This window comes from Pelobates fuscus, chromosome 5 (assembly GCF_036172605.1).
Source record: "Pelobates fuscus isolate aPelFus1 chromosome 5, aPelFus1.pri, whole genome shotgun sequence".
NCBI lineage: Eukaryota > Metazoa > Chordata > Amphibia > Anura > Pelobatidae > Pelobates > Pelobates fuscus.
Window position 1 is genome coordinate 292657552 of NC_086321.1, and position 26714 is coordinate 292684265.

At 45.6% G+C, this 26714-nt stretch overlaps 1 protein-coding gene across 1 annotated transcript in view; it reads left to right on the forward strand.

The window, feature by feature from the left end:
• The first annotated feature begins 456 nt into the window (after positions 1-456).
• Positions 457-26714, forward strand: part of LOC134611511 (colorectal mutant cancer protein-like) — a 159472-nt gene continuing 133214 nt past the window's right edge. The window contains exon 1 of the mRNA XM_063455447.1: positions 457-517. Coding sequence (XP_063311517.1) covers positions 463-517 — 55 coding nt within the window. The 5' untranslated portion in view covers positions 457-462. The remainder of the gene's footprint in view (positions 518-26714) is intronic.

Sequence of the window (26714 nt, forward strand, 5' to 3'; positions counted from 1 at the left end):
ACCGTCCGGTGCATTCCAGGGCACAAGATTCCATTCGAGTAGCAGATGAGTGCCTGGTGCTTCTCAGACCTCTTCAGTGCACGACAACCAGGGTGCAGAACAGGTACGTTGGTATATTTGATTGAAAACAAGCTTGATGGGGATAAAAATCACTGTTAATAGCTGTGTAGGAGAGAAGCTCTGGCAGAGCACGTCTCTCCACCATGGCAGTCAGGCCCCGCACGCAAACAAAGACATTTTTAATTTATTAATAATTTAAATATTTTCTCCAGAAATATGAAATCATTTGGAAAGCTTATCCAACTATATCACATTGAGGCCATAATTGGTGACACTCATATGACATCTATGTGTGTTTGATACATGTTCCCTGCTGTCCCTCTACAGGAAGCTCCTTCCTCTGAAATCAATAGTGCCGTCACAGACCACGTCCTGTTAGATGTTTCCTCCCAAATTTTCTTCATGAGTTCAGTTTCTCCTTTTCCTTTGCATTCTACAGGCGAGTCGGGCAAAAATGGTAAGTAAGATTGTATATAGAAAGATATAAACATAATTTAAACATACTTTGCTCTACACTTGGTATTAGTTACAGGTATTAGTTACACTTGGTATTAGTTACAGTCACTTGGTGTTAGTTACAGGCACATGTGGACCTTAATCATATAAAGGCACACAGAGATAATACATCTATTCTATAAACACAGAACTTTAGTAAATAGAAAAACAACTTGAAAAAACATCAGTTAAAATTGCTGATTTGTAAATATTCTCCAACCCAGCCTTAGTTACATAGTTGGTTGTTTTAAACTGGAAATTCCTGCTCATTGTTCATTTCAATTTGATGTTTAGTGAATAAACACCAGATGATTCTCCAATATCCTATATAAATGTGCCATGTGAATCTGCATGTAATGCTTTCCACTACTACATACAGACATTAAATTTTACTACCCAGTTTAATTCAGGGCTGCTTCTGTCCACACCTTTCTGTAACTCTAGTCTCTTTTCTGTTATTTATCCAACAGTCAAACTTCTCTCCATTACATTTTAAATTTTAATTCCACTATGATCTCCTTTATTTTAAAGCGATACTGTAGGCACTTTAACTGCTTCATCTAATTTAAGTGGTTATAGTGTCACCTGGTCTTTTTTGTTGTTATCAGTTTTTATTTTATTGATACAGTTTATCAAATCATACAGAAATGAAAAGGAGTTAGAGCAAGGATCATGTCAATAATACATTTGTTGTGTATACTCCTGAATTGACTGTGTCATTTTTATAGAAGAGAAAATTAATATATGCAAAGCTAAATGTGCATGTCTAAACTGCAGGATAAACATTATTATAAGGCAGGAACGTCTAACCAGTCATGGAATTATGCATTGTATAGAAAATGAAGGTTGGTCAAACATGGAGTATGTGGAGGCTTAGGGCCGACGAGTAGTACAATAACCTGCTATATATGCTAGTATTCTATTAAAGCACATTAGGCTTGTAGCTAAGAGAAGATTGCTCTGAATACTGGAGTAACATACTAGGTAAACTAGATAAAGAAATATACGGCTGGTCACTCCATATATCAAGCATCCCTCTACCCTCTCAGGACTCAGTGAGGAATGCTGGTTCACCAGGTGATGAGTGGGACCAAGGCTGTAAAGCTTCAACCGCTTAGGCCTTCGAGCCCGGGCTTGAATGGGAGCCCCTCCCCTGTATCCATGAGTCACTGTGTTACGTGTGGTAGGACCATGGTCCCTCAGGAACTCTGGTTCTCAGATGTTACATAGTTACATAGCTGAAAAGAGACTTGCGTTCATCAAGTTCAGCCTTCCTCACATGTTTTTGCTGTTGATCCCGAAGAAGGCAAAAAACCCAGTCAGAAGCACTTCCAATTTTGCAACAAACTAGGAAAAAAATCCTTCTTGATCCCAAAATAGCAGTCAGATGTCTCCTTGGATCAAGCAGCTATTACCCCACTAATTAGAAATGATATCCCTGTATGTTATGTTTTTGTAAGTATTTATCCAATTGCAGTTTAAACATCTGTAGTGACTCTAACAAAACCACCTCTTCAGGCAAAGAATTCCATATCTTTATTGCTCTTACTGTAAAAAAAACTTTTCTTTGCCTTAGATGAAATCTCCTTTCTTCCAGCCTAAATGTGTGACCTTGTGTCCTATGTATAGCCCTGTTTATGAATAGATATCCAGATAATGGTTTGTACTGGACCCGAATATATTTGTATAATGCAGGGCCGTCTTTAATATTGATTGGACCCTGGGCAAAGCATTTGCTTGGGCCCCCTGGACCCTGTACACCCTCCCCAGGCGTGCAATCACGTTATCACCCTTAATACAGTGGCAACCTAAAGTAGAGAGGTGCAAGAATATTTTTTTGGGCCTCCCTATTGCAAGGATGTTTAAAAGGTAGATCCCCATCTGTCGTACAACTCCAGCAATGCCTTGACAGCTGGGGCTCTACCATTTACCCATGTTTGCAGGTTTGTATTTAACACTAAGCAGTTTTTGTATGTTTCAATGTAAACAGGTTTTTGTATGGAATATGTTTGTATGTGGTGTTGGCGTTTGAATGTAAGCATGTATTTATGTCTAGTGTTGTTTTTTTAATGCAGGGGTGTGTATACATATAATGTTGGTGTTTAACACAGACGTGTATTTGTATGTAGTGCTGAAGCTTGAATGCAGGGGTGTATTTGTGTGGAGTGTTAGCGTGTGAATGTTGAGATGTATGCACATATACACACACAAACACACAAGTAGATATACACACACTGACACATAGATACACAACCTGACACAAATTCAGATACACAGACACACATACTAATAACATAACATACAGATACAGCGAAACACACAAAGACAACATACAGATACACACTGACACACATACAGACACACCGATACACATCCTGACATACACAAAGATTCAAACACTGACACACATGCAGTTACACAGACACACATATACACACCTGACACACTGGCAGATACACAGATACACACACAGACTTCATACAGATACACACACAATGACAACATATAGATACACACACAGATATATAGAGACAGACATACTTACACAGACACATAAACTGACAGACATACTGACACATACACTGACAGGCATACTGACCCACATACTGACACACACACTGACAGACATACTGACACACAATCTGACAGGCATACTGACACACATACTGACACATACACTGACAGGCATACTGACACATACACTGACAGGCATACTAACAGACATACTGACACATACACTGACAGACATATTGACACACACACTGACAGGCATACTGACACACATACTGACACATACACTGACAGGAATACTGACACACACACACACTGTCACATACACTGACAGACATACTGACACACACACTGACAGACATACTGACACATACACTGACAGGCATACTGACACACACTGACAGACATACTGACATACACATTGACAGGCATACTGACACACATACTGACACACACACTGACAGACATACTGACACACATATTGACACATACACTGACACACATACTGACAGACATACTGACACATACACTGACAGACATACTGACACACACTGACAGACATACTGACACATACACTGACACATACACTGACAGACACACTGACAGACATACTGACACATACACTGACAGACATACTGACACACATACTGACACATACACTGACACATACACTGACAGACACACTGACACACACACTGACAGGCATACTGACACACACACTGACAGACATACTGACACACACTGACAGACATACTGACACATACACTGACAGACATACTGACACACATACTGACACATACACTGACACATACACTGACAGACACACTGGCAGGCATACTGACACACACACTGGCAGACATACTGACACACACACACACACACAATTTACACTATAAAACCCACCCCCCAGTTTTCTACCTTAGAGAGTGGCTGAAGCTGCTGGGAGTTGGAGTCTGGCTAGCTCGGCCCAGACCCCCTCTGCTCTGCCTCTTCCTCCTCCCGCGCGGCTCCTCTCTTTATGGGAGGAAGTGACGCGCAGCCGTCACTTCCTCCCAGCCGGCTGCCGAAAAGCAAGAGGGCCCGTTCGCGCTCTTAAAGCACCAGAGCGCACCCGTAGTGCATGGGCCACCCAGTGGGCCTCCTTAGTGTGTGGCTGCACTGGCGGGGGTGGGAGAAATGCTTGAGGCACGCAGGGCCCACGGTGCAGCTGCTTCGGGCCCCCAGGAGTAACTGGGCCCGGGGCAGCTGCTCCGTTTGCCCCGCGGTAAAGACGGCCCTGGTATAATGTTATCATATCCCCTCTCAGGCACCGTTTTTCCAAACTAAAGAGATTTAAATTTTTTAATCTTTCTTCATTACTAAAATGCTCCATTCCTTTTATCAGTTTTGTAGCTCGTCTCTGTACTTTTTCTAGTGCCATGATATCTTTTTTTAGAACAGGTGCCCAAAATTGCACGGCATATTCAAGGTGTGGTCTTACCAGCGATTTATTTAGAGGCAAAATTATATTTTCATCTCGAGAATTTATGCCCCTATTTATACATGACAAAACCTTACTGGCCATAGTAACGGCAGATTGGCATTGCATATTGCTGCCTGATTTGTTGTCTATAACAATTCCCAAATCCTTCTCGTGTGTGATTATCCCTAGTTCACTATCAATTAGGGTGTAAACTGCTTGTGCATTCTTAACACCGAAGTGCATAACTTTGCATTTCTCTACGTTAAATTTCATCTGCCATTTTAGTGCCCAGTCCCCCAATCTATCCAAACCCCTCTGCAGCAAGGCAATATCCTGCTCACATTTTATTACTTTACAAAGTTTTGTGCCATCTGCTAACACTGACACATGGCTTTCAATGCCCATTTGTAAAAAAAGCGGTCCTAAAACAGATCCAAGTCGATCACATCCACTGCAACACCCTGATCTATACTTCTACTTACTTCTTCGTAGAATGCAATTAGGTAGTTTGACATGACCTATGTTTCATAAAACCATGCTGATTATTGCTAATAACACAGTTCTTTCCAATGAATTCCTGAATATTATCCCTTAATAGCAGTTCAAATAATTTCCCAGTCACAGAAGTTATGCTCACAGGTCTATAATTTCCAGGCAAGGATTTTGAACCCTTTTTAAATATAGGAACAACATCTGCCTTCCTCCAATCCTCCGGTACATTACCTGAAACGAATCTCGAATAATAAATACAGAGGTTCACTTATTTCCCCACTTAGCTCCTTATGTACTCGTGGGTGGATACCGTCAGGCCTCGGAGCTTTATTTACATTAATTTTCTTTAATAGCTGAAGCACCTTGTCTCGAGTTATCCAATCACAAGTTATCTGCAAGTTTGTTGCAGCAATAATTTGCTTATCTCTTGCCATAGGATCCTCATTAATATATACTGAAGAAAAATAGTTATTTAACATTTCTGCCTTTTCCTGGTCTTCATTAACTAACAGACCCATCTCTGTTTTCAGTGTACCTACACTTTATTTTTTTGTTTTTTTAGAATTGATGTACTTGAAAAAATGTTGGGGGTTGGTTTTGCATTCTTTGGCTATCAATTTCTAATTTTCTAGTTTAGCCACTTTAATTGCCTTTTTGCAAGTATTATTGGCTTCCTTATATCTTATATAGGATGCCTCTGATTTGTCCGATTTAAATTCCCTTTTCTTATTTTTAATCTCTTGTTTTACTTCTCTACTAAGCCACATTGGATTTAATGTGTTTCTTTTATATTTATTACCCAATGGTATATATTATGAAATGTACCTTTCTAATATTTGTTTGAATAGTTTCCATTTTCCTCAGTGTTTTTATCACTAAGGAGTTTATGCCAGTCGATATGTTGTAGAGCTGTCCTAATCTTATTAAAATTGGCTTTTTAAAAATTATACGTTTTAATATACCCCACGTGCTTTTGCTTTTTTGAGTTTATTTCCGGGTATATGGATGTTGGGTTGGATAGGAATCCAGATGGGCCCCTGGCCAGAAGAAGAAAGGGCAACATCAGCTTCAACGTTGGACTGGGGTGGTGCAGGTAGGATATGACCATGAGGTTGGCTTGTACTGCCCTGGGTACATGGTGTGGCAGCCATATTGTGAATCTTCTGGTAATTTTTGGGTGAGTTGTTGCTTTGCTCCTGGTTTACTGGCTTCTGCAGGTGCTGTTCCAGCTTTCGCCAGAAGTTTGTTAAAAGTGGGTGTCCAACTTAGCAGTGAGGTCAGATTGGCCACTGGTGCAGGCCCGCGGGACCCACAGTGCTCTCATGGAGTTGCGGTGTGTTGTTTGCGCCGCCCATCTTAAAGATGCCCTATTGCCGCAGGGGGTTCCTGGGGGGGAATGTGGTAAGTGACACCCATGGGGACTCTGATAACCCCCACCGGCCCCAAGGGGGGGCTGTGGAGCCTCAGTAGAAGCTCTGTACTGAGTGTGTCCCTGCTTGGGAGATGTCAGGGTACCTGTAGTCTCTACCCCTGAGACGGGTAGAGACTTAGACGTTTTTCCATCCAGACGGCATGATTCTCCCGTTCCTCGCGGTCCCCTCGCGCATGTAAACGCCGGCCGCGAGAGAACTATGCTTTTTGTAACGTGACACTCAATAGTCGACGTCATGACGCTATTCTAGCCCGACCTGTCAGTCAAATCCCGGACACGAATCAGGTCTCGGTGGAGGCGTGATTAGTCTCTAGAACCAGGGTATTTAAGGGAGCTCTCAGCATTTGCTCATTGCCCTGTCATGGTTCTAGCCAGCCTAGTCACACAGTGCTCTTGTATTCTCTTGTCTTTTGGTTCTGACCCGGCTTTGTTATTACTTACCTGTCTTCTCTGTTATCCTTGACCCGGCTTGTCTCTCACTTACCTGTCTTCTCGTTCCCTCAACCTCGGCTTGTCCCTGACCATTCTATATGTAGTATTACGTTTAGTCCGGCCATTCTAAGGTCCGGTATACGTATCTGCTACTCTTTGTACTCTGCGTGTTGGATCCCTGTCCCGATCCTGACATTACGACAGGGCCAATGGATCCTGCAGGTACAAACTGTCAGCTTGGTTCTCCTGATCCTAGGTTTGACGCCATGGATCATAGAATGGATCAGATGGCACTGGCACTACAGGCGTTACTATCACGTCCTAATAATCCACCTGAGGAGATGTGTAATACTTCTATTCCTCCTGTGAGTTCAGGGCTAGAGGTAGCCACTGTAGGTGCTTCTTCCCGAGTTACCCCACCTGTACGTTATGCTGGTTCTCCTGAAAGGTGTCGTGGCTTTTTGAACCAGATCAGTATCCATTTCGAGCTACAACCCCGTTCCTACCCTACTGATAGGGCAAAGGTGGGATTTATTATCACCTTACTCATTGAGAAGGCTCTGAGATGGGCTAATCCCTTGTGGGAGAATGATAATCCATTAGTCTATAACTATAATGCCTTTGTAGCTGCTTTTAGAAGAACTTTTGACCCCCCTGGCAGAAAGGTCAATGCAGCTAGATTACTGTTGCGCCTTAGACAAGAGAACCGAACACTTGTGGATTACGCACTAGAGTTCAGGTCTTTGGCGGCAGAGGTTAAGTGGAATGAACAGGCTTATATAGACGTATTTTTAAACGGATTATCCGATGTAATACTTGAGGAGGTAGCGACGAGAGAGCTTCCCGAGAATTTGGAGGACTTAATTTCCTTTATCTCTCGCATTGACGAACGTCTAAGAGAGAGGCAGAACACTCGAGATAGAACCGGTAGACCTTCCTTTAGACTAGCTCCTTCATTTCAAAGTCCTGAGACCAAAACTCCACAGTTTCCAGAACCTATGCAGATAGGCCTTACTCGCCTCTCAGAAGAGGAGAGACAGTACAGGAGAAGGAAGGGACTGTGTATGTATTGTGGAGTCACAGGACACTTACGTTTGAATTGTCCCAATCGCCCGGGAAACGCTCGCACCTAAGTTTCTCTAGAGGACAGGCCTTGGGTGTTTCTATTTTGTCCTCTACTCATAACTACAAAGAACACAGGCTTCTATTACCCGTCTCTTTAACTTGGGAGAGGGGAACTTTAGAGACTGTGGCATTGATAGACTCCGGAGCTGCTGAGAGCTTTATCGACCAAGTTTTTCTCACCAAACACGCTATCCCATCCCAGTTAAGGAAGACACCTTTGGCTGTTGAGGCCATAGATGGTAGACCTTTAGATGAGCCTGTGATTTTCCGGGAGACCACACCTCTTAACTTAACTACTGGTATTCTACACAAGGAGGAGATATCTCTACTACTCATTTCATCTCCTTCTGTTCCCATAGTCCTGGGATACTCCTGGCTGAAGAGACATAACCCCATTATAGATTGGAAATCAGGGGAAATAGTTTCGTGGGGTCAGGGTTGTCAAGAGAGATGTTTAAAGAGAGTGTCACCCCTTTGTATTGTTAACACACTTAATAACTCTACCGACTCTACTAAAGTACAGATACCGTCCTTGTATCTAGATTTAAAGGCGGTATTTGACAAAGGAAAGGCTGATACCTTACCACCAAACAGGCCTTTTGATTGCAAAATGAATTTACTTCCTGGTACTATGCCTCCCAGGGGCCATGTATACCCTTTGTCTACGAATGAGATTTTCACTAAGTTAGACCTCAGAGGTGCTTATAACTTGGTGAGAATTCAGCAGGGACACGAGTGGAAGACTGCGTTCAATACTCGTTATGGGCACTATGAGTATACTGTAATGCCTTTTGGTCTCTGTAATGCCCCGGCGGTATTTCAGGATCTTATTAATGAAGTTCTTAGGGAGTTTCAGCATGACTGTGTTATTGTATACCTCGATGATATACTTATACATTCCAGGGATATTGAGACTCACCACGGACAGGTCAGAAGGGTTTTGCACAAACTTCTTCAACATGGCTTGTACTGCAAATTAGAGAAATGTAGCTTTGACCAATCCCAGACTACCTTTCTTGGTTACGTGATTTCTGGAGAGGGGTTTGAAATGGAACCGGAGAAACTCCAATCCATTTTAGATTGGCCTTTACCTAAGGGTCTCAAGGCCATTCAGAGATTTATTGGTTTCTCTAATTATTACAGACGTTTCATTAAGGGTTACTCCTCTATTATTGCTCCTATCACCAATATGACCAGACAAGGGGCAGACACTAAGAATTGGTCTACTGAAGCACTTCTGGCTTTTAAGACTCTCAAGGAGCTGTTTGCTTCCGCACCAATTTTAGTTCACCCTGATACTACTCTACCTTTCCTACTCGAAGTTGACGCTTCTGAGACGGGTATAGGTGCCATCCTGTCCCAAAGGTTGGGTGTGGATAAACCATTACATCCATGTGGGTATTTTTCCAAAAAATTATCGGGTACTGAGAGCAGATATGACATTGGTGACAGGGAACTCCTAGCGGTTATCATGGCTTTAAAGGAGTGGAGACATCTATTGGAGGGGACTTTGCATCCTGTTACCATTTTGACGGATCATAAAAACTTATCCTATATTGGGGAGGCTAAACGATTATCATCAAGACAGGCCCGTTGGTCTATATTCCTCACTCACTTCAATTACATACTCACATATAGGCCTGGTTCTAAGAATTCTAAAGCTGATGCCTTGTCTCGCCAACATGAACCGTCTGCCATATCTGAGCCGGTTTTATCCTCTATAGTACCTAAGTGTAATATCATCGCTAACACAACTCTCAAAATCCATTCTCCGCTTCTGGATCAGATCAGGAGCTTGCAGCATCTGGCACCTAGACTGACTCCTGCATCTAGACACTTCGTTCCTCCTGAACTCCAACTGGAGCTCTTACAGTGTCTTCACGAGAGTAAGGTGGCTGGTCATCCGGGCGATCGCAAAACATATTCCTTGATCTCTAAGGATTTCTGGTGGCCTTCTTTACGGAGGGATATTAAGGATTTTATCGGAGCCTGTGAGGTCTGTACTAAGACTAAACTACCTCATTCGCTTCCTTGTGGTCTCTTACACCCCCTGGAAGTTCCAGAAAAACCTTGGTCCTGTTTGGCGATGGATTTTATTGTGGATTTGCCTGTTTCGAAAAAGCACACTGTTATTCTCACAGTGGTGGATAGGTTTACCAAGATGGCTCTTTTCGTGCCTTTACCTAAACTTCCGACTTCACCTGAATTAGCAGAGATTTTTGCTAAAGAGATCTTTCGCTTACATGGGATACCTTCCGAGATTACTTCTGATAGAGGTTCCCAGTTTGTTTCACGTTTCTGGAGATCATTCTGTTCTCAACTAGGCATTAAATTGAATTTTTCTTCTGCTTATCACCCTCAGTCTAACGGAGCCGCTGAACGTACCAATCAAAAGATTGAACAATATCTGCGTTGTTTTGTTTCTGAACACCAGGACGATTGGGTCGGTCTGATTCCTTGGGCAGAGTTCGCACACAATAATCTTGTTTGCGATTCAACTTGCTCTAGCCCCTTTTTCATGAATTATGGTTTTCATCCTTCCATTCTTCCGTCGGTTCCTTCTTCCCAGGGGGTACCGTCGGTTGATACTCATGTTGCCAATCTGAAGAAGTTGTGGGATCAGACTCGACAAATTCTCCTACATAATTCTATACTGTATAAAAAACACGCTGACAAACGCAGAAGGCCGGCTCCTAGTTTTGTCCCTGGTGATAGGGTATGGTTGAGTACTAGAAACATTCGTTTGAAAGTACCGTCTATGAAATTCGCTCCTCGCTACATTGGACCCTATAGGATCCTGAATCGAATTAATCCTGTTGCGTATCGCCTAGCGCTCCCCTCTGCCTTACGTATTCCTAATTCCTTTCATGTTTCCTTGCTAAAACCCCTGATCTGTAACAGATTCTCCTCCAAGGTCTCCTCTCCTCACTCTGTTCAGGTTGAGGGCCAGGAGGAGTACGAAATCAACTCCATCATCGATTCTCGAATCTCCCGGGGGAAAATTCAATACCTGGTTGACTGGAAGGGATATGGTCCAGAAGAGAGGACCTGGGTACCACAGGAGGATGTCCATGCTCCTCGTCTTCGCAGGGCTTTTCATTCCCGCTTTCCATCTCTTCCCGGTTCCTTCCGCCCGGTGGGCGTTTCTGAGAGGGGGGGTACTGTCAGGGTACCTGTAGTCTTTACCCCTGAGACGGGTAGAGACTTAGACGTTTTTCCATCCAGACGGCATGATTCTCCCGTTCCTCGCGGTCCCCTCGCGCATGTAAACGCCGGCCGCGAGAGAACTATGCCTTTTTGTAACGTGACGCTCAATAGTCGACGTCATGACGCTATTCTAGCCCGACCTGTCAGTCAAATCCCGGACACGAATCAGGTCTCGGCGGAGGCGTGATTAGTCTCTAGAACCAGGGTATTTAAGGGAGCTCTCAGCATTTGCTCATTGCCCTGTCGTGGTTCTAGCCAGCCTAGTCACACAGTGCTCTTGTATTCTCTTGTCTTTTGGTTCTGACCCGGCTTTGTTATTACTTACCTGTCTTCTCTGTTATCCTTGACCCAGCTTGTCTCTCGCTTACCTGTCTTCTCGTTCCCTCGACCTCGGCTTGTCCCTGACCATTCTATACGTAGTATTACGTTTAGTCCGGCCATTCTAAGGTCTGGTATACGTATCTGCTACTCTTTGTACTCTGCGTGTTGGATCCCTGTCCCGATCCTGACAGGAGAGCGGCAGCCTCCCACAGACATCTGGCCTTGTAGCAAGGTATGTCGCATGCGTAGTACAGTAGGACCATTACCAGGATGCCCCCATCCTTCTTCCCTTTTGGACACTTCCTTGTAGGAAATGCTTAGAGTTCTTACCAATGGTCCTTCAATCCTGGTTCTTCCAAAGGTTCTTCGGTCCTGTTGCTTTATAATGCCAATAATGGTTGTTAGCTGGAATTATATCCACAAAATTACTTTATTGAGAGTAAAATAAAATAGGACTAAAGTATACTAAAGATGTATTGAAAGTCCATGAAAGTCAATATTCAAAGTCCTGGAAAATACCTAGTAATTCTGAAACACGTTTCGTCCTCTTCACAGGGCTTCCTCAGTTGGTGTCTAGTCTCTCGGCGATCCGTCCTTCCGGTCCGGTGTTCGGTACTTGGAACGCATCGTGCATTCCATCTTCCACTTCCGAGTTTCTTCCGTGCAAATCTAGTTGGCGTCACCTAGACGTGTGACGTGTTAGTAGTGAGTTCTAATTTCGCTCTTGCGCAGTACCACAGATATCGTTTTTTTATATGTTAAAACGCGTCATGTGTTCCAGATATCCATGTTATAAAAGTATGTTATATATAACAAGAAACAGTGATAGGAAATAAGTGAAACATGCAAAGGATGTACATACATTGAATGCATAAATGTAAGCCACAAGTAACGTGAGTCAATCATTAGTTATTAAAGTGCTAGAGGGCTAAATTGATAAAAAATAATGTACAAAATAGGATAAAACAATTTCTAATGGGAATGTTCAAATAAAAATAGAACGCAAACAAGATAAAACAGTATCCAATAATATATATTCGAGAGGGCTAAAATACTTCATGACCAATAATTAATAGATAAATAGAGAGAAAGTATCCAAGCATGAGGAATCCCAAGAATTGAGTTCTAGTGGTAATAAAAAAACTGATAAAAAGGGAGCTAAAAACAGGCTGAGTTTATGTTCAAAAGCATTGGAGCTGTTAGCATGCAAGGGCAGCCATCTTGGCTGCCAGGCCCCGCCCCACTGGTCTCATCCTTTCAATAATACGTTTTTTTTTAATGTTTTTTTTACATGTAAACAATTTTTATTGAAGCAGCATAATTCAGCAAAGAGATCATAGCATGATATGTGTCAATACTTTTTTTTAGATAATGTTTAAAATAGGTAACAATGCCTCAGTTTGCTTTAATTGAGCATCCCCTAAACTCCTGCCCACCACTCCCCCGAGCTTGCTCATATGGGATAAGAAATGTGTGTCGTTACATAATAGGTGGTTTGCACTCTAGAACAGTCTTGCAATACCAGTTAGTGCTAGCAAATAGTTGCTTCAAAGTTTCCCTTGAGGTCATATGACCTGAATTGATATAGGTTTGCCAGATCTGGAAAAAACACTCACCTTGTCATCCTTGTGATACAATCCAGTCCATTCTAAAGACATTAAAAGTGTTAACTGTCAATCCAATCCAATTATACAAAAATGATTTCCTAGCAGTATTTAGGATCATATGTATGAATTTGGAGGGAGGTGCGAAAGAAGAGGGGAAAATGTCTAAAGTTGCCATTTTTGGATACAAAATCATTGTTAGCGATGTGATTGAGTTCAAGTTAGTGGTAACATCTCCCCAGAACTGGCTCAGCATGACAAAAAACAATGGTGTAGATCCAACTTCTCCTTCCTGCATTTCAGACAATCAGTGAATTTCTGTGTCCTAGTCTGTGTTTTTTTTTTTTTTTAGTGAGTAATATGCATAATGAAAAATCTGACGTGCATCTCTTGGTATGTAGGTATTGTATAAGGTTATAAAGCTTAAATGAACACTATAGTGTAATGCAAACAATGTGTCTTCCTAATGCAATAGTACCTGAGCCAGCATTTAGTTAGCTGGCCCATGCTGCCAGGGTTAAAAAGGTGAGTTTTACTTTTCTCACTTATAGCACTTGTCCCCGATGTGGTGCTCCGCCTCTTTCATCAATGATCTCAGTCAATCCAATGCTTTCCCTAGTGGATTTTACTCCACTATTTTGTATAAGTGCCTCTAGTGGCAGCTACTAGAGACAGATTAACACAGCAATTAAAACATTCCCATTCCTGCAGAACGACTATGTATTCAGCTGCAGGAGTAAAATGTGAAGGACAGGGCAACAACACAACTTCATTAAGATGAAGTGGTATGGGTACCTATAGAGTCCATTTAAGGAAACATGTTTGCATGTCGAAAATATTTCTAGGTTTGGAAAGTGGCTTGTCCATTTTGTCCTAGGAAAAAAAAGTGTATGTCCAAACTCCAAGTAAACTTTTTCAGTAGGAAAGAGATCATCTGGGGGAAGTTCAAGTGTCAATGTTCTAATCTATATCATGTATAGAAGATGCTAAAAAGGGGAGTTTTCACCGTAAGGGAATTGTTCTTTAACAGACTATGTGTGAGCATATTTTTGTGGAAATATCTACGCAATCCCCAACCCTGGGGATTGTGATCCTACCTTCGACCAAGCCATCATCGGGAGAGAAAATTCTCTGTTTTGAAAATCAGGATTGTTTAGAAAAGGTATGTTGAATGAGTATTGCCAATTGACATTCAGTTTTAGCATGACTGGTTTCCAAACTCGAATTGTATATGAGTATGAGGTATGTAAGAGCTGAGAATGTTGTGTGTTGGGATACATATCCTGGTCCAGTTCCAATGTGGTATAAACAATGCTTGACTGAAACCCAGCCTAGAGCATGGCAATAAATGTCTGCAAAGTTCATGTCATAAATATTAGGAATGCTTAATCCTAGTGTTTTTTCAGGGCCATAGAAAGGAAGCAATTAGGGAATTCAGTCTTTCATCCTTAACAGATAGTATTATGTGTAGCATTTGCAAAGGTTATAAGAGCTTTGGCACAACCGAGCCTTTTATTAGGCAGGCTTTGCTCAGCAAGGAAATGTATTACCTTCAGACGTCTTGGTTACGTACATACAAAAAAAGGCCCCTGCAGAAAAATGGCAGTTATATTAGATGTGAATAACTCCTTTCTTTTTAAATGCCAATAATACAGCAAGACTTCTCTGAAATCAACATAATATATCAATTAAATCCAGGCAATTTTGGTGGCCTTTACTTTGCAAAGAAGTGAAAGAACACATTCAAGGCTGTAGGCCTCATATTGACAATTGTGTAAGGTCTTACAACCCGTAAATGAAATGGGCCAGTTTATCAATGGACTAATTAAGAGGGTTATTCACTAAAGTGAGAATTAAAAGTGAATTTCAAATTTAAAGCCAGAGTAGCCGAACCTAAATAATTTTGACTTCGATAATTTTTCCAGTTTGACTATTTTCACCTTAAATTTTAAATTCACTTTGATTTCACTTTTTTTTTTTTTTTTTTTTTTTTAATTCTTTATTTTTGGTGTGCATGAAGGTTTACAACATTGCTTGTACAGCCACAACAGCTCTCACAAGCGCGAGTTTCAAATAAAAAGAACAAGTACGTGGTCTGCAAGGAAACTGCACACATTTTTTGTTATGAGCGTACTGAACATCGTGTCATCAACAAGTTGAACAAAATTAAAAATAAAAACAGGTGGTTACATGCTTGAATATTGGTGTGTTATCAGGTTTATGTCATGAGAGAGAGTGCTTAATAAAACATGCTAAGTACAAGCTGGGTAACTACATCTGTCCTAATAATTTAAATTACTTTGTCGATTAGTAACAGTATCATACGATTAATATTTATTTGTAGTTATTCTAGCATGGTGTCTCCTTAGTTAGGCATTAGAAGATATTGCCCATTTATGTACAGTATATATATGTTGATATCGCTTTTCAGGGTACACAACTAGCCAGGATAGGATACCATACACCAACATATGATTTGCGCTAAAGGTTATGGTTAGTCAGTCGTAGGTTGTCAGGCTTATAGAGTACAGGCTTTCCTGGTCGTCAGTGACTTTAGCATGCATTAAGGTTTACACTTAAATTACATGTGTTATAAATGAACATAGAAAACATTGAGATAACTAGCAATATGCTTTTAACAGTGCATGAGAGGTGAAGTAGATAGGTGGTACACACGCTTAAACAACTCGGTTCTTTCACATATGTGGCGCTCTAGCTCAGTTAATCTGGGGTTTCAGGTTACTATATTGCAGGCCATGACAGTATGCTAGCAAAATTATCATGAACCGCAAGTTGCAAATTCCCTGTGCGGCCAAGTGCTATGGCTAAGATAAAAAATAGGTTGGTCTGCGCTCAACAGTGCTAGTATTTATCTATTAAGGTAACAATTTAGTAGTTTATACTGTGCTAGGCAATTTTGTACAGAGTGTTTCATTAGTTACTACGTTATGCCAAACATTATGTCAAGAACCATACCGGGCCTAGTTGCCAATACGAATTACATTGCTATATGAGTATTATGCTATATGCACTTATATGGGACAGACTGTGCGGTGGAATCCTGCAGTATTTTGCTGCATGGTTTGCAGGGGCACAGAATATATAACAGAGATATCTGTAGCGCCACGACAGCGTTTACAGGTTTTTCATTGGCATACACAGTCATGGCATAACTTAATCGCACATTTTTGGTAATAAAAACAGACTAGTAACATATCAAGATTCATAAACTGAGTGCTGGCTAGCATTGCCTGTCTAATGTGTTGGGTCATCCAGCTTCATACGTTAGGCATGCTATGATTCCAACATGTGCAGTAGCAACTAGATCCGTGTAAATAGTGCCTATTGAGAATGTTGTTGCGGTTGCTTTTAGGCTGGGCATTAAACCAGCAGCATATTTTTGTTTACTGAGCAAGTGATATATACAAACGTGGGATAACATGCAGGAACAGGAGATTAATTCTACAGTTTAGAGCGTTGCTACTTAGGGTTATAACATTATTAGCAACGAGTCTCACCCCCGTGGCTGCACCCAGATACAATTTGTACCCCTAAACTATGTGTGAAAAAGACAGACAAAAAAAAATAGAGCAACAGTAATATCATGCAGTAAAGCAATACTAGTTATGCAGTGGTCGTAGGAGCCTGTCTCTGTGATTCTCCGATTGGAGTTTCAGCCGACTCCAGCGTTTGGTTGGCCCCGCTCGTGGTCAGGATGTGTGGTAGTATAGGTAGCATGGCACAGTTTTAGGTGTGATGAGCGTGATTAGTGTGGTGGGTGGTTGGCTACGTAAATGGTTTGATTCTGTCCGTGATACGGGTGATGGGTTTCTAGGCAACAGTTCAGTATCGCCCGTCTATGAGGGGCAGAGAGTCAGCCGATGCCCCTAGTGGGCCACTTCATGCAGTCTCTGTCCGAGTTGGCTGTTACATGCGTGCGGTGGATCGTGCCTCTGAGGGCTCCAGGTCTTGCTGCTGAATGATTGAAAGGCGAGGAATTTCCCCTATCCCAGGCCTGTGCCAAAGGCCTCTCCGTGCTGCTGAAATGGGGCCCAGTATAGGCCGTGTTCTCCCCTACTGAAGGAGAGCAGGGTCTTGTCGAGGTAACACGTCGCCTTGCGGTTAGTTTGCTCCGCTTGCGTGGTCGCCGCCGGGGAGCCGGTCTGTTAGTGACTCCCTGCCCCAGGGGGCGGTTGCCATTTGTGGCGGGTGTTGGGCGCTGTTGGGTGCCGTCTTGCGCTCTGCAGCCAGTTTGTGCCTCTCGCATCTGGCCTTTCGCTTTGGGGTCCCATTTGGTATTTGCCGCCCTTGCTGCCAGCTTCATCCAGAAAGCCCCCAGAATAGCGTCAAGCCTTGCCTCTAGGCTTTCCTGGGCCTCCGGTCCGCAGTGTGTGCTTAGTCGCTGAGTTTGGCCCTGGCAGGGGAGCTTGTCCGCCATCTTGTGTGTCGAGTTCCTTTTCGCAGTTTTGCTGTGTGGTGTGCCGGGGCCCATCCACTCCGTGGGCAGTGGAGTGTGGACCGGGATATCCCCCCCGGTCCAGAGGGGGGGGGACGGGATCCTTTGTGATCCTGCTGGGGTGAGACTCAGGGGATAGGAGATCGGCCGCCTCTCCTGCCCAGGGTCCTTTCTAGGCCGCAACCGCTCTGCACGCTTGTGGGCAGTCGGCATCCCGGTTTTCTGGACCGGGACGCTCCAGCTGTCGTCTATGATGATTAAGTCCCTTTGTGGGTCGAGTTGTGAGCGGTAGGAGTCCCGATACGACGCTTTATTATGAATTTTGCTGCGGAGCTCCTGCAGGCTGCGTCCGTCCGCCATGCTGGTCAGGCCCCGCCCCCTTGATTTCACTTTTAATTCTCACTTTAGTGAATATACAAGTTGCCTGCTTCTTTAGAATCCCCTACAAACATTGAATTGGATACATGGTTATATAATTTTACATCTCATTACATGGACATTTGGACTGAGCTGATTCCCCTGGGCCAGAAATAATGCCATCTATGTGTGATGGCTCAGCCATTTTAACATGAATTACTGTCTTCATCCCACTGTCCTTCTGGAGCTCTTCTCTTTAAATGAACTGCAGAGAATGTAGCAAGGTCATTAAGTGCCCTGGGGGCAAGTCCTTTATTTATGGACACCCCTCCCTCCCCTTTCCCCCTAATATAATTCCATGCCTTCAACAGATTGCTGATCTCTTGCCCTTTTCAAATAATAGGAATATAAAATGTCAGGAGTAAACTTTAACGTAAGAAATACAATCTTCAAACAATTGTATTCCTGTCACTATAGCTCTGAAAAAAAATTAGGTTTCTGGTCCCCCCTGTAAGCAATGTGATTTTACTCCCCTTTATTCCAGTGCTTTACGGGTCCCGCATGGGTCCACTGCTACTGCTCCCCCAGCTCTGCCCCTTTGCTGATCTCAGAAAATTAAATGCTCCGCCAATTAGCATCTCCTCATAGACATGCATTAAATCAATGCATCCCTATGAGGAGGATTCAGCACCTCCATGCAGTGTGAAGATGCTGAATGTCAGTGCTGTACATTGTGCAGCACATACCCATGAAGCACCTCTAGTTGCCGTCTGATTGACTGCCACTAGAGGTGTTCTCTGAAAAGGGAATGTTTACACTAAAAAGCCTGCAGGGACAGGCAGTAGACACCAGCACAACTACATTACGCTGTAGTGATTCTGGTGACTATAGTGTCCCTTTAAGCGTTTTTCTTTTAGATATTAGCAACAGAAAAGACAAAGATAGCCAGCAAACTTGCATTTGAACTGGATAAGGACAAATGTACATACAGACATACTGACATACATACATACTGTCACGTCTCCCTGCTCTCCTGCCGGTGTGGCCGCACATACAGATTGCAGCCACACCGAAAGAGATGGTGTATACGTACCTTGGTCCGGCAAACCGCTGACCATTCTACTTCCGTTCTGGTCCCCAGCAAGTACGACGTTCCTAGAGACACCGGACGCTTCGGTTCCAGTTTTGATAGGAAACTTAACTTCGCCCACATCAAAGATGCAACATCACTTCAAAGACTCGCATGCACATTTTGGGGTCAGAGGCCAGAGACAGCCAATTAGAGCCTCAAGAGGGTTATTTAAACCCAAATTACCTTTTGGTCAGTGCCCTGTCGTGGTTTCCATTAGCTGGTTATCCGAGAGTGTGTTCCTGATAGTCAGGGGAAGGCTGGGCCGGGGGGCAGGGAGGCAATTGCCCCCCAGGCCGCCCGAAATTGTTTTAGGACCGGCCGCGGCGGGCCGGCCCTTTAAATGCTGCAGCGGCTGAGCGCTCTGTAAAGAACGCTCAGACGGCTGCAGCTGCTTTTCCCTCCCTCCCCTCCCCTGTAGCGTGGCCGAGCTGCTCTCCAGTCCGCGGTGCCGGCTGGAGTGATAGGAAGGTGCACACTGAGTGTGCACTTCCTTTCAGTCCGGCCGGTTACAGGAAACAGAAACTCCTGTTCCGCGCGGAGTTTCTGTTTCCTGTAACCGGCCGGACTGACAGGAAGTGCACACTGAGCGTGCACCTTCCTATCACTCCGGCCGGCACCGCGGACCGGAGAGCAGCTCGGCCACGCTACAGGGGTGGGGGTAAGAAGAAGGGGAGGGAGGGGGAGAGTAAGAAGAGGGGATGGGGGAAGAGTAAGAGGAGGGGAGAGGGGGGGAAGAGTAAGAGGAGGGGAGGGGGGGAAGAGTAAGAGGAGGGGAGGGAGGGGGAGAGTAAGAAGAGGGGAGGGAGGGGGAGAGTAAGAAGAGGGGAGGGGGTGAAGAGTAAGAGGAGGGGAGGGAGGGGGAGAGTAAGAAGAGGGGAGGGGGGGAAGAGTAAGAGGAGGGGAGGGAGGGGGGAGAGTAAGAATAAGGGGAGGGGGGAGAGTAAGAAGAAGGGGAGGGGGGAGAGTAAGAAGAAGGGAGGGGGGAAGAGTAAGAGGAGGGGAGGGAGGGGGAGAGTAAGAAGAGGGGAGGGGGGAAGAGTAAGAGGAGGGGAGGGAGGGGGAGAGTAAGAAGAGGGGAAGGGGGAAGAGTAAGAGGAGGGAAGGGAGGGGGAGAGTAAGAAGAGGGAAGGGAGGGGGGAGAGTAAGAAGAGGGGAGGGAGGGGGGAGAGTAAGAAGAGGGGAGGGAGGGGGGAGAGTAAGAAGAGGGGAGGGAGGGGGAGAGTAAGAAGAGGGGAGGGAGGGGGGAGAGTAAGAAGAGGGGAGGGGGGGAGAGTAAGAAGAGGGGAGGGAGGGGGAGAGTAAGAAGAGGGGAGGGAGGGGGGAGAGTAAGAAGAGGGGAGGGGGGAGAATAAGAAGAGGGGAGGGGGGAGTAGGAAAAAGGGAGGGGGGTAAGAAGAGGGGAGGGGGAGTAAGAAGAGGGGAGGGGGAGAGTAAGAAGAAGGGGGAGTAAGAAGAGGGGAGGGGGGAGTAAGAAGGGGGGAGTAAGAAGAGGGGAGGGGGGAGTAAGAAGGGGGAGTAAGAAGAGGGGAGGGGGGAGTAAGAAGAGGGGAGGGGAGTAAGAAGAGGGGAGGGGGAGAGTAAGAAGAAGGGGGAGTAAGAAGAGGGGAGGGGGGAGTAAGAAGGGGGGAGTAAGAAGAGGGGTGGGGGGAGTAAGAAGGGGGGAGTAAGAAGAGGGGAGGGGGGAGTAAGAAGAGGGGAGGGGGAGTAAGAAGAGGGGAGGGGGAGTAAGAGGGGAGGGGGAGTAAGAAGAGGGAAGGGAGGGAGTAAGAAGAGGGGAGGGGGATAAGAAGAGGGGGGGAGTAAGAAGAGGGGAGGGGGGAGTGTAAGAAGGAGGGGATAAAAGAAAAAGAGGGGGGAAGAAGAGGGGGAGGGGAGTAAGAAGAGGGGGAGGGGGCAGTAAGAAGGAGGGGAGATAAGAAAAAGAGGGGGGTAAGAAGAAGAAGGGGGGAGTAAGAAAAAGAGGGGGGAGTAAGAAGAAGAAGATGAGGAAGTAAGAAAAAGAGGGGGGAGTAAGAAGAAGAAGAGTGGAGAGTAAGACGAAGAAGGGGTAAGAAGAAGAGGGGGGAGTAAGAAGAGGGAAGGGAGGGAGTAAGAAGAGGGGAGGGGGGATAAGAAGAGGGGGGAGTAAGAAGAGGGGGGGAGTGTAAGAAGGAGGGGAGAAAAGAAAAAGAGGGGGGAGAAGAGGGAGAGGGGAGTAAGAAGAGGGGGAGTAAAAAGGAGGGGAGATAAGAAAAAGAGGGGGAGTAAGAAGAAGAAGATGAGGGAGTAAGAAAAAGAGGGGGGAGTAAGAAGAAGAAGAGTGGAGAGTAAGACGAAGAAGGGGTAAGAAGAAGAGGGGGGAGTAAGAAGAGGGGGGGAGTAAGAAGAGGGGGGAGTAAGAAGGAGGGGAGATAAGAAAAACAGGGGGTAAGAAGAAGAAGGGGGGAGTAAGAAAAAGAGTGGGGAGTAAGAAGAAGAAGGGGGGAGTAAGAAAAAGAGTGGGGAGTAAGAAGAACAAGAGTGGGGAGTAATTAGAAGAAGGGGGAAAGAAGAAGAGGGGGTAAGAAGAAGAGGGGGAAGTAAGAAGAAGAGGGGGGAGTAAGAAGAAGAGGGGAGAGTAAGAAGAAGAATGGGGTAAGAAGAAGAATGGGGTAAGAAGAAGAAGTGGGGGTAAGAAGAAGAAGTGGGGGTAAAAAGAAGAAGAGGGGGTAAGAAGAAGAAGGGGGAGTAAGAAGAAGTAGGAGGGTTAATAATAAGAAGAAGGGGGGTAAGAAGAAGGGGGGAGTAAGAAGAACAAGGGGGTAAGAAGAACAAGGGGGGAAGTAAGAAGAACACAGGGAGGAGGGGGGAAGAAGAACACAGGGGGGGTGAGGAGAACACACAGAGGGAGGAGTGAGAAGAACACAGGGAGGGTGGAGGGGGGATGAGAAGAGCACAGGGAGGGTGGGTGAGTGTGAGAAGAGACCGCTAGGGGAGGGTGGGGGAGAGGAGAGACTACTAAGGGTCAGTGGAGAGCTCTCAGGGACAGAAGGGACAGCTCTATAGGACAGAGGGCAAGACACTACGCGCTGTGACCGAAAGCAAGGAATTGTGCTGGAGGGAATCTATATACCTCCCCAGATTTTGCACGGATCCTACTTTGTGTAATTAGCCCCAGGGAAATGTGTTATGTTATAATGAATGTTGCACTTTAAATATGTGTATATTTGGGCCCTGGGGTGGAGTACTTGGAGAGTAGGGTGGGCCAGTGCTCCACTCCACATTTTGGAAGTTGCTTGTAACCTACAGGTGAGAAGTCCAGTTCCAGAGTTTGAATCCTAATTTAACTCACCTGAAAAGGATTGTCAATTACCAGTGCTATTAAGTACTCCCCTGCCAAGGAAGGAGAGAGATTGTGTTTGGTTTCTGTGAGTGGAAACAGAGAGCTGAAAACCTGAAACAGTAAGGTTGTTTATGTTTATGTTTATGTTGGGAAATGGACAAGCCATCCAACCCAGTTAGTTGATTATTTTGTTTAGTTAGTGCTCAGAAGAGCAAGGCTTTTGTTTTGTATATTTTTGTTACCTTTATACCTTACTGTGCATTTATTTTGGAGCCACAATAAAAGAGCAAGTCCTTTAACCTCATCCAGCGTGTGAAGTGTCTCTAAAGCCTGAAAAGACTGTGTGTAACACCCCAATCCCAGGACAAGGTACCAAGGGAAAGGAGTACTTTTGTCACAGCGCACACACACACACACACACAATGCATCCCTATACATACACAGAAACACACAATGCATCCCTATACATACACAGAAACACACAATGCATCCCTATACATACGCAGAAACACAACATGCTTCCCTTACACACAGAGAAACACACAATGCATCCATTACACACACACACAATGCAACCCTTACACACAAAGACAATGCATCATTTGCACACATACAATGCAAACCCTTACATACACATGCAAACACACACACTGTTTTTCTTACATACACACAGAAACACAATGCATCTCTTACACTCAATGCACACACATACAGACACACACCTTGCATCCCTTATGCATACAAACACAGATTCACACAATGCATCCCTTACACACAACCAGAAACACATAATACATCCCTTATACACAAATACACACTGCTTCCACTCAGGGCCGGACTGGCCCACCGGGATACCGGGAAATTTCCCGGTGGGCCGCGGCACCTGGGGGCTGCTCTGTTAATGTATGTGCCACCGGGTGGCCGGTCCGGTGGCACATACTCTGAGGGGGCCGGCCGGCCGGTGGCCGCATTCCACGCTGGAGCCGCCGGACCGGGTGGCAGCCTCGCCGGTCCGGCGGCATTTCTAATGCTGGGGGCTGAGCCTGAAGGAGGAGGGAGGAGCATGTCTCTGTACCATGCTCCCTCGTGGTTCCCACAATTCCCAGCACAGGAACCGCGAGGGAGCATGGTACAGAGACATGCTCCTCCCTCCTCCTTCAGGCTCAGCCCCCAGCATTAGAAATGCCGCCGGACCGGCGAGGCTGTAGCGTGGAACGCGCTGCCCCCCCTGACTCCTCTCAGGTAGGGGGGTGGGGGGGCAAGAAAGAGACAGAGGGGAGGGAGAATGGGGGTGGGGGGGCAAGAAAGAGGGGGAGGGAGAATGGGGGGGTGCAAGAAAGAGACAGAAGGGGAGGGAGAATGGGGGGGGGCAAGAAAGAGAAAGAAGGGGAGGGAGAATGGGGGGGGGCAAGAAAGAGAAAGAGGGGGAGGGAGAATGGGGGGGTGCAAGAAAGAGACAGAAGGGGAGGGAGAATGGGGGGGTGCAAGAAAGAGACAGAAGGGGAGGGAGAATGGGGGGCAAGAAAGAGACAGAGGGGGAGGGAGAATGGGGGGGCAAGAAAGCGACAGAAGGGGAGGGAGAATGGGGGGGCAAGAAAGCGACAGAAGGGGAGGGAGAATGGGGGGGCAAGAAAGAGACAGAAGGGGAGGGAGAATGGGGGGGCAAGAAAGAGACAGAAGGGGAGGGAGAATGGGGGGGGCAAGAAAGAGACAGAAGGGGAGGGAGAATGGGGGGGCAAGAAAGAGACAGAAGGGGAGGGAGAATGGGGGGTTGCAAGAAAGAGACAGAAGGGGAGGGAGAATGGGGGGGGGCAAGAAAGCGACAGAAGGGGAGGGAGAATGGGGGGGGCAAGAAAGAGACAGAAGGGGAGGGAGAATGGGGGGGGGCAAGAAAGAGACAGAAGGGGAGGGAGAATGGGGGGGGCAAGAAAGAGACAGAAGGGGAGGGAGAATGGGGGGGCAAGAAAGAGACAGAAGGGGAGGGAGAATGGGGGGTTGCAAGAAAGAGACAGAAGGGGAGGGAGAATGGGGGGGTGCGCAAGAAAGAGACAGAAGGGGAGGGAGAATGGGGGGGTGCAAGAAAGAGACAGAGGGGGAGGGAGAATGGGGGGGTGCAAGAAAGAGATGGGGGGTGCAAGAAAGAGACAGGGGGAGGGAGAATGGGGGGGGTGCAAGAAAGAGACAGAAGGGGAGGGAGAATGGGGGGTTGCAAGAAAGAGACAGAAGGGGAGGGAGAATGGGGGGTTGCAAGAAAGAGACAGAAGGGGAGGGAGAATGGGGGGGGTGCAAGAAAGAGACAGAAGGGGAGGGAGAATGGGGGGTTGCAAGAAAGAGACAGAAGGGGAGGGAGAATGGGGGGGGTGCAAGAAAGAGACAGAAGGGGAGGGAGAATGGGGGGTTGCAAGAAAGAGACAGAAGGGGAGGGAGAATGGGGGGGTGCAAGAAAGAGACAGAAGGGGAGGGAGAATGGGGGGGTGCAAGAAAGAGACAGAGGGGGGAGGGAGAATGGGGGTGCGCAAGAAAGAGACAGGGGGGTGCAAGAAAGAGACAGGGGGGAGTGCAAGAAAGAGACAGAGGGGGGGAGAGTGCCACAGGAAAAGGGGAGGGAGAATAGAGAGACAGAGGGGGGAGAATAGAGAGACAGAGGGGGAGGGAGAGTGCCACAGGGAAAGGAGGGAGAAAGAGGCAGAGGGGGAAGAATAGAGAGACAGGGGAATAGATATGTGGGGGAGAGAGAGAGAGAGACATGGAAAGGGGGGAGAGAGACAGGGGAAGAGATATGTGGGTGAGAGAGACAGATGGGAAGAGATGTGTGGGGGAGAGAGAGACACATGGAAAGGGGGGAGAGAGACAGAGGGGAAGAGATATGTGGGGGAGAGAGAGGGAAAGGGGGGGGAAGAGACAGAGGGGAAGAGAGATGTGGGGGAGAGAGAGACACAGGGAAAGGGAGGAGAAAGAGACAGAGGGGAAGAGAGATGCGGAGGAGAGAGAGACACAGGGAAAGGGGGGGAGACAGAGACAGAGGGGAAGAGAGAGACAGGGAGAAAGGAGAGAGACACACAAGGGGAGGGGGAAGAGAGAAACAGAGGGAGAAAGGAGAGACACACACAAGGGGAGGGGGAGAAAGGCAGAGGGGGAAGAGAGAGACTGGGAAGGAGAGGGGAGACTCCTCTCCCCCCCTCCCCCCCCCCCCACGAGGCTCTCCCCTGGTGGTCGCAGTGTTGAAAGTGAACTCTAGCCCCATAGACACACTACCCCCACACACACCATACACATGCACACATTGCCCCCCACACACATTCACAGCCCCCCACACACACATTCACAGCCCCCCATACACACATTTCCCCACACACCCTACGTATTCACACACTACACCCCCCCACACACACACATACACTGAACCTTTCACACACACACTGCACCCCTCACACATTGCACCACTGCTCCTATACCCTACTACAGCCCCATATCCCAGCAGACCCCAGGTAAGTTGTCTTAACCCCTTAAGGACCAAACTTCTGGAATAAAATGGAATCATGACATGTCACACATGTCATGTGTCCTTAAGGGGTTTTAAACGGTTTGACTTCTTACTCTGTGAAGGGGTCCCGGCACTCCTTGCACCATAACCACTACACAGAGCAGTACTGGTTATTGTACATGGATTTTTTCCCCTCCCGGGATCAGGCTCTGGATCCTCCAATGGTATATGACATGTATATTAATGTGTGTATTAGTTATATACATATATATATATATATACATACATACATACACACACATACATATATACACACACACACACATACATATATACATATACACACACACACACATATATATATATATATACACACACATATATATATATATATATATATATATATATATAAAATTATGCCTTTTATATTTACAATAACATATTTAAAGGGAAGAGCGCACCCACAGGACTTCAATATAAATAAGATAACGTAAATTTTTTACAGTTGTGCCCTACATACATTCACTATTTCAGTCCCATTACCAAGCTTTCCTTAATATGTCCAGGTAGTTGGACTGAAACATTGATTACATGCACGTCTGCTTAAAATAAATCAGCACTTTTGTTTATTTTGAAGCCTATGAGTGCTTTTCTTTACGTTGGAGTAATAGTTTTTAATTTTAAGTTCTCTTTTCTAACTCTGTATCTGCACACTATGCTGGCGCAACGCATTATGGGGCTGGTAAATATTTTTTTCCAGGGCTGCTTTTAATTCCCAGTCCGGCCCTGCTTCCACTACACACAAACACACTGCATCACCTGCACAAACTGGTATCCCTATAC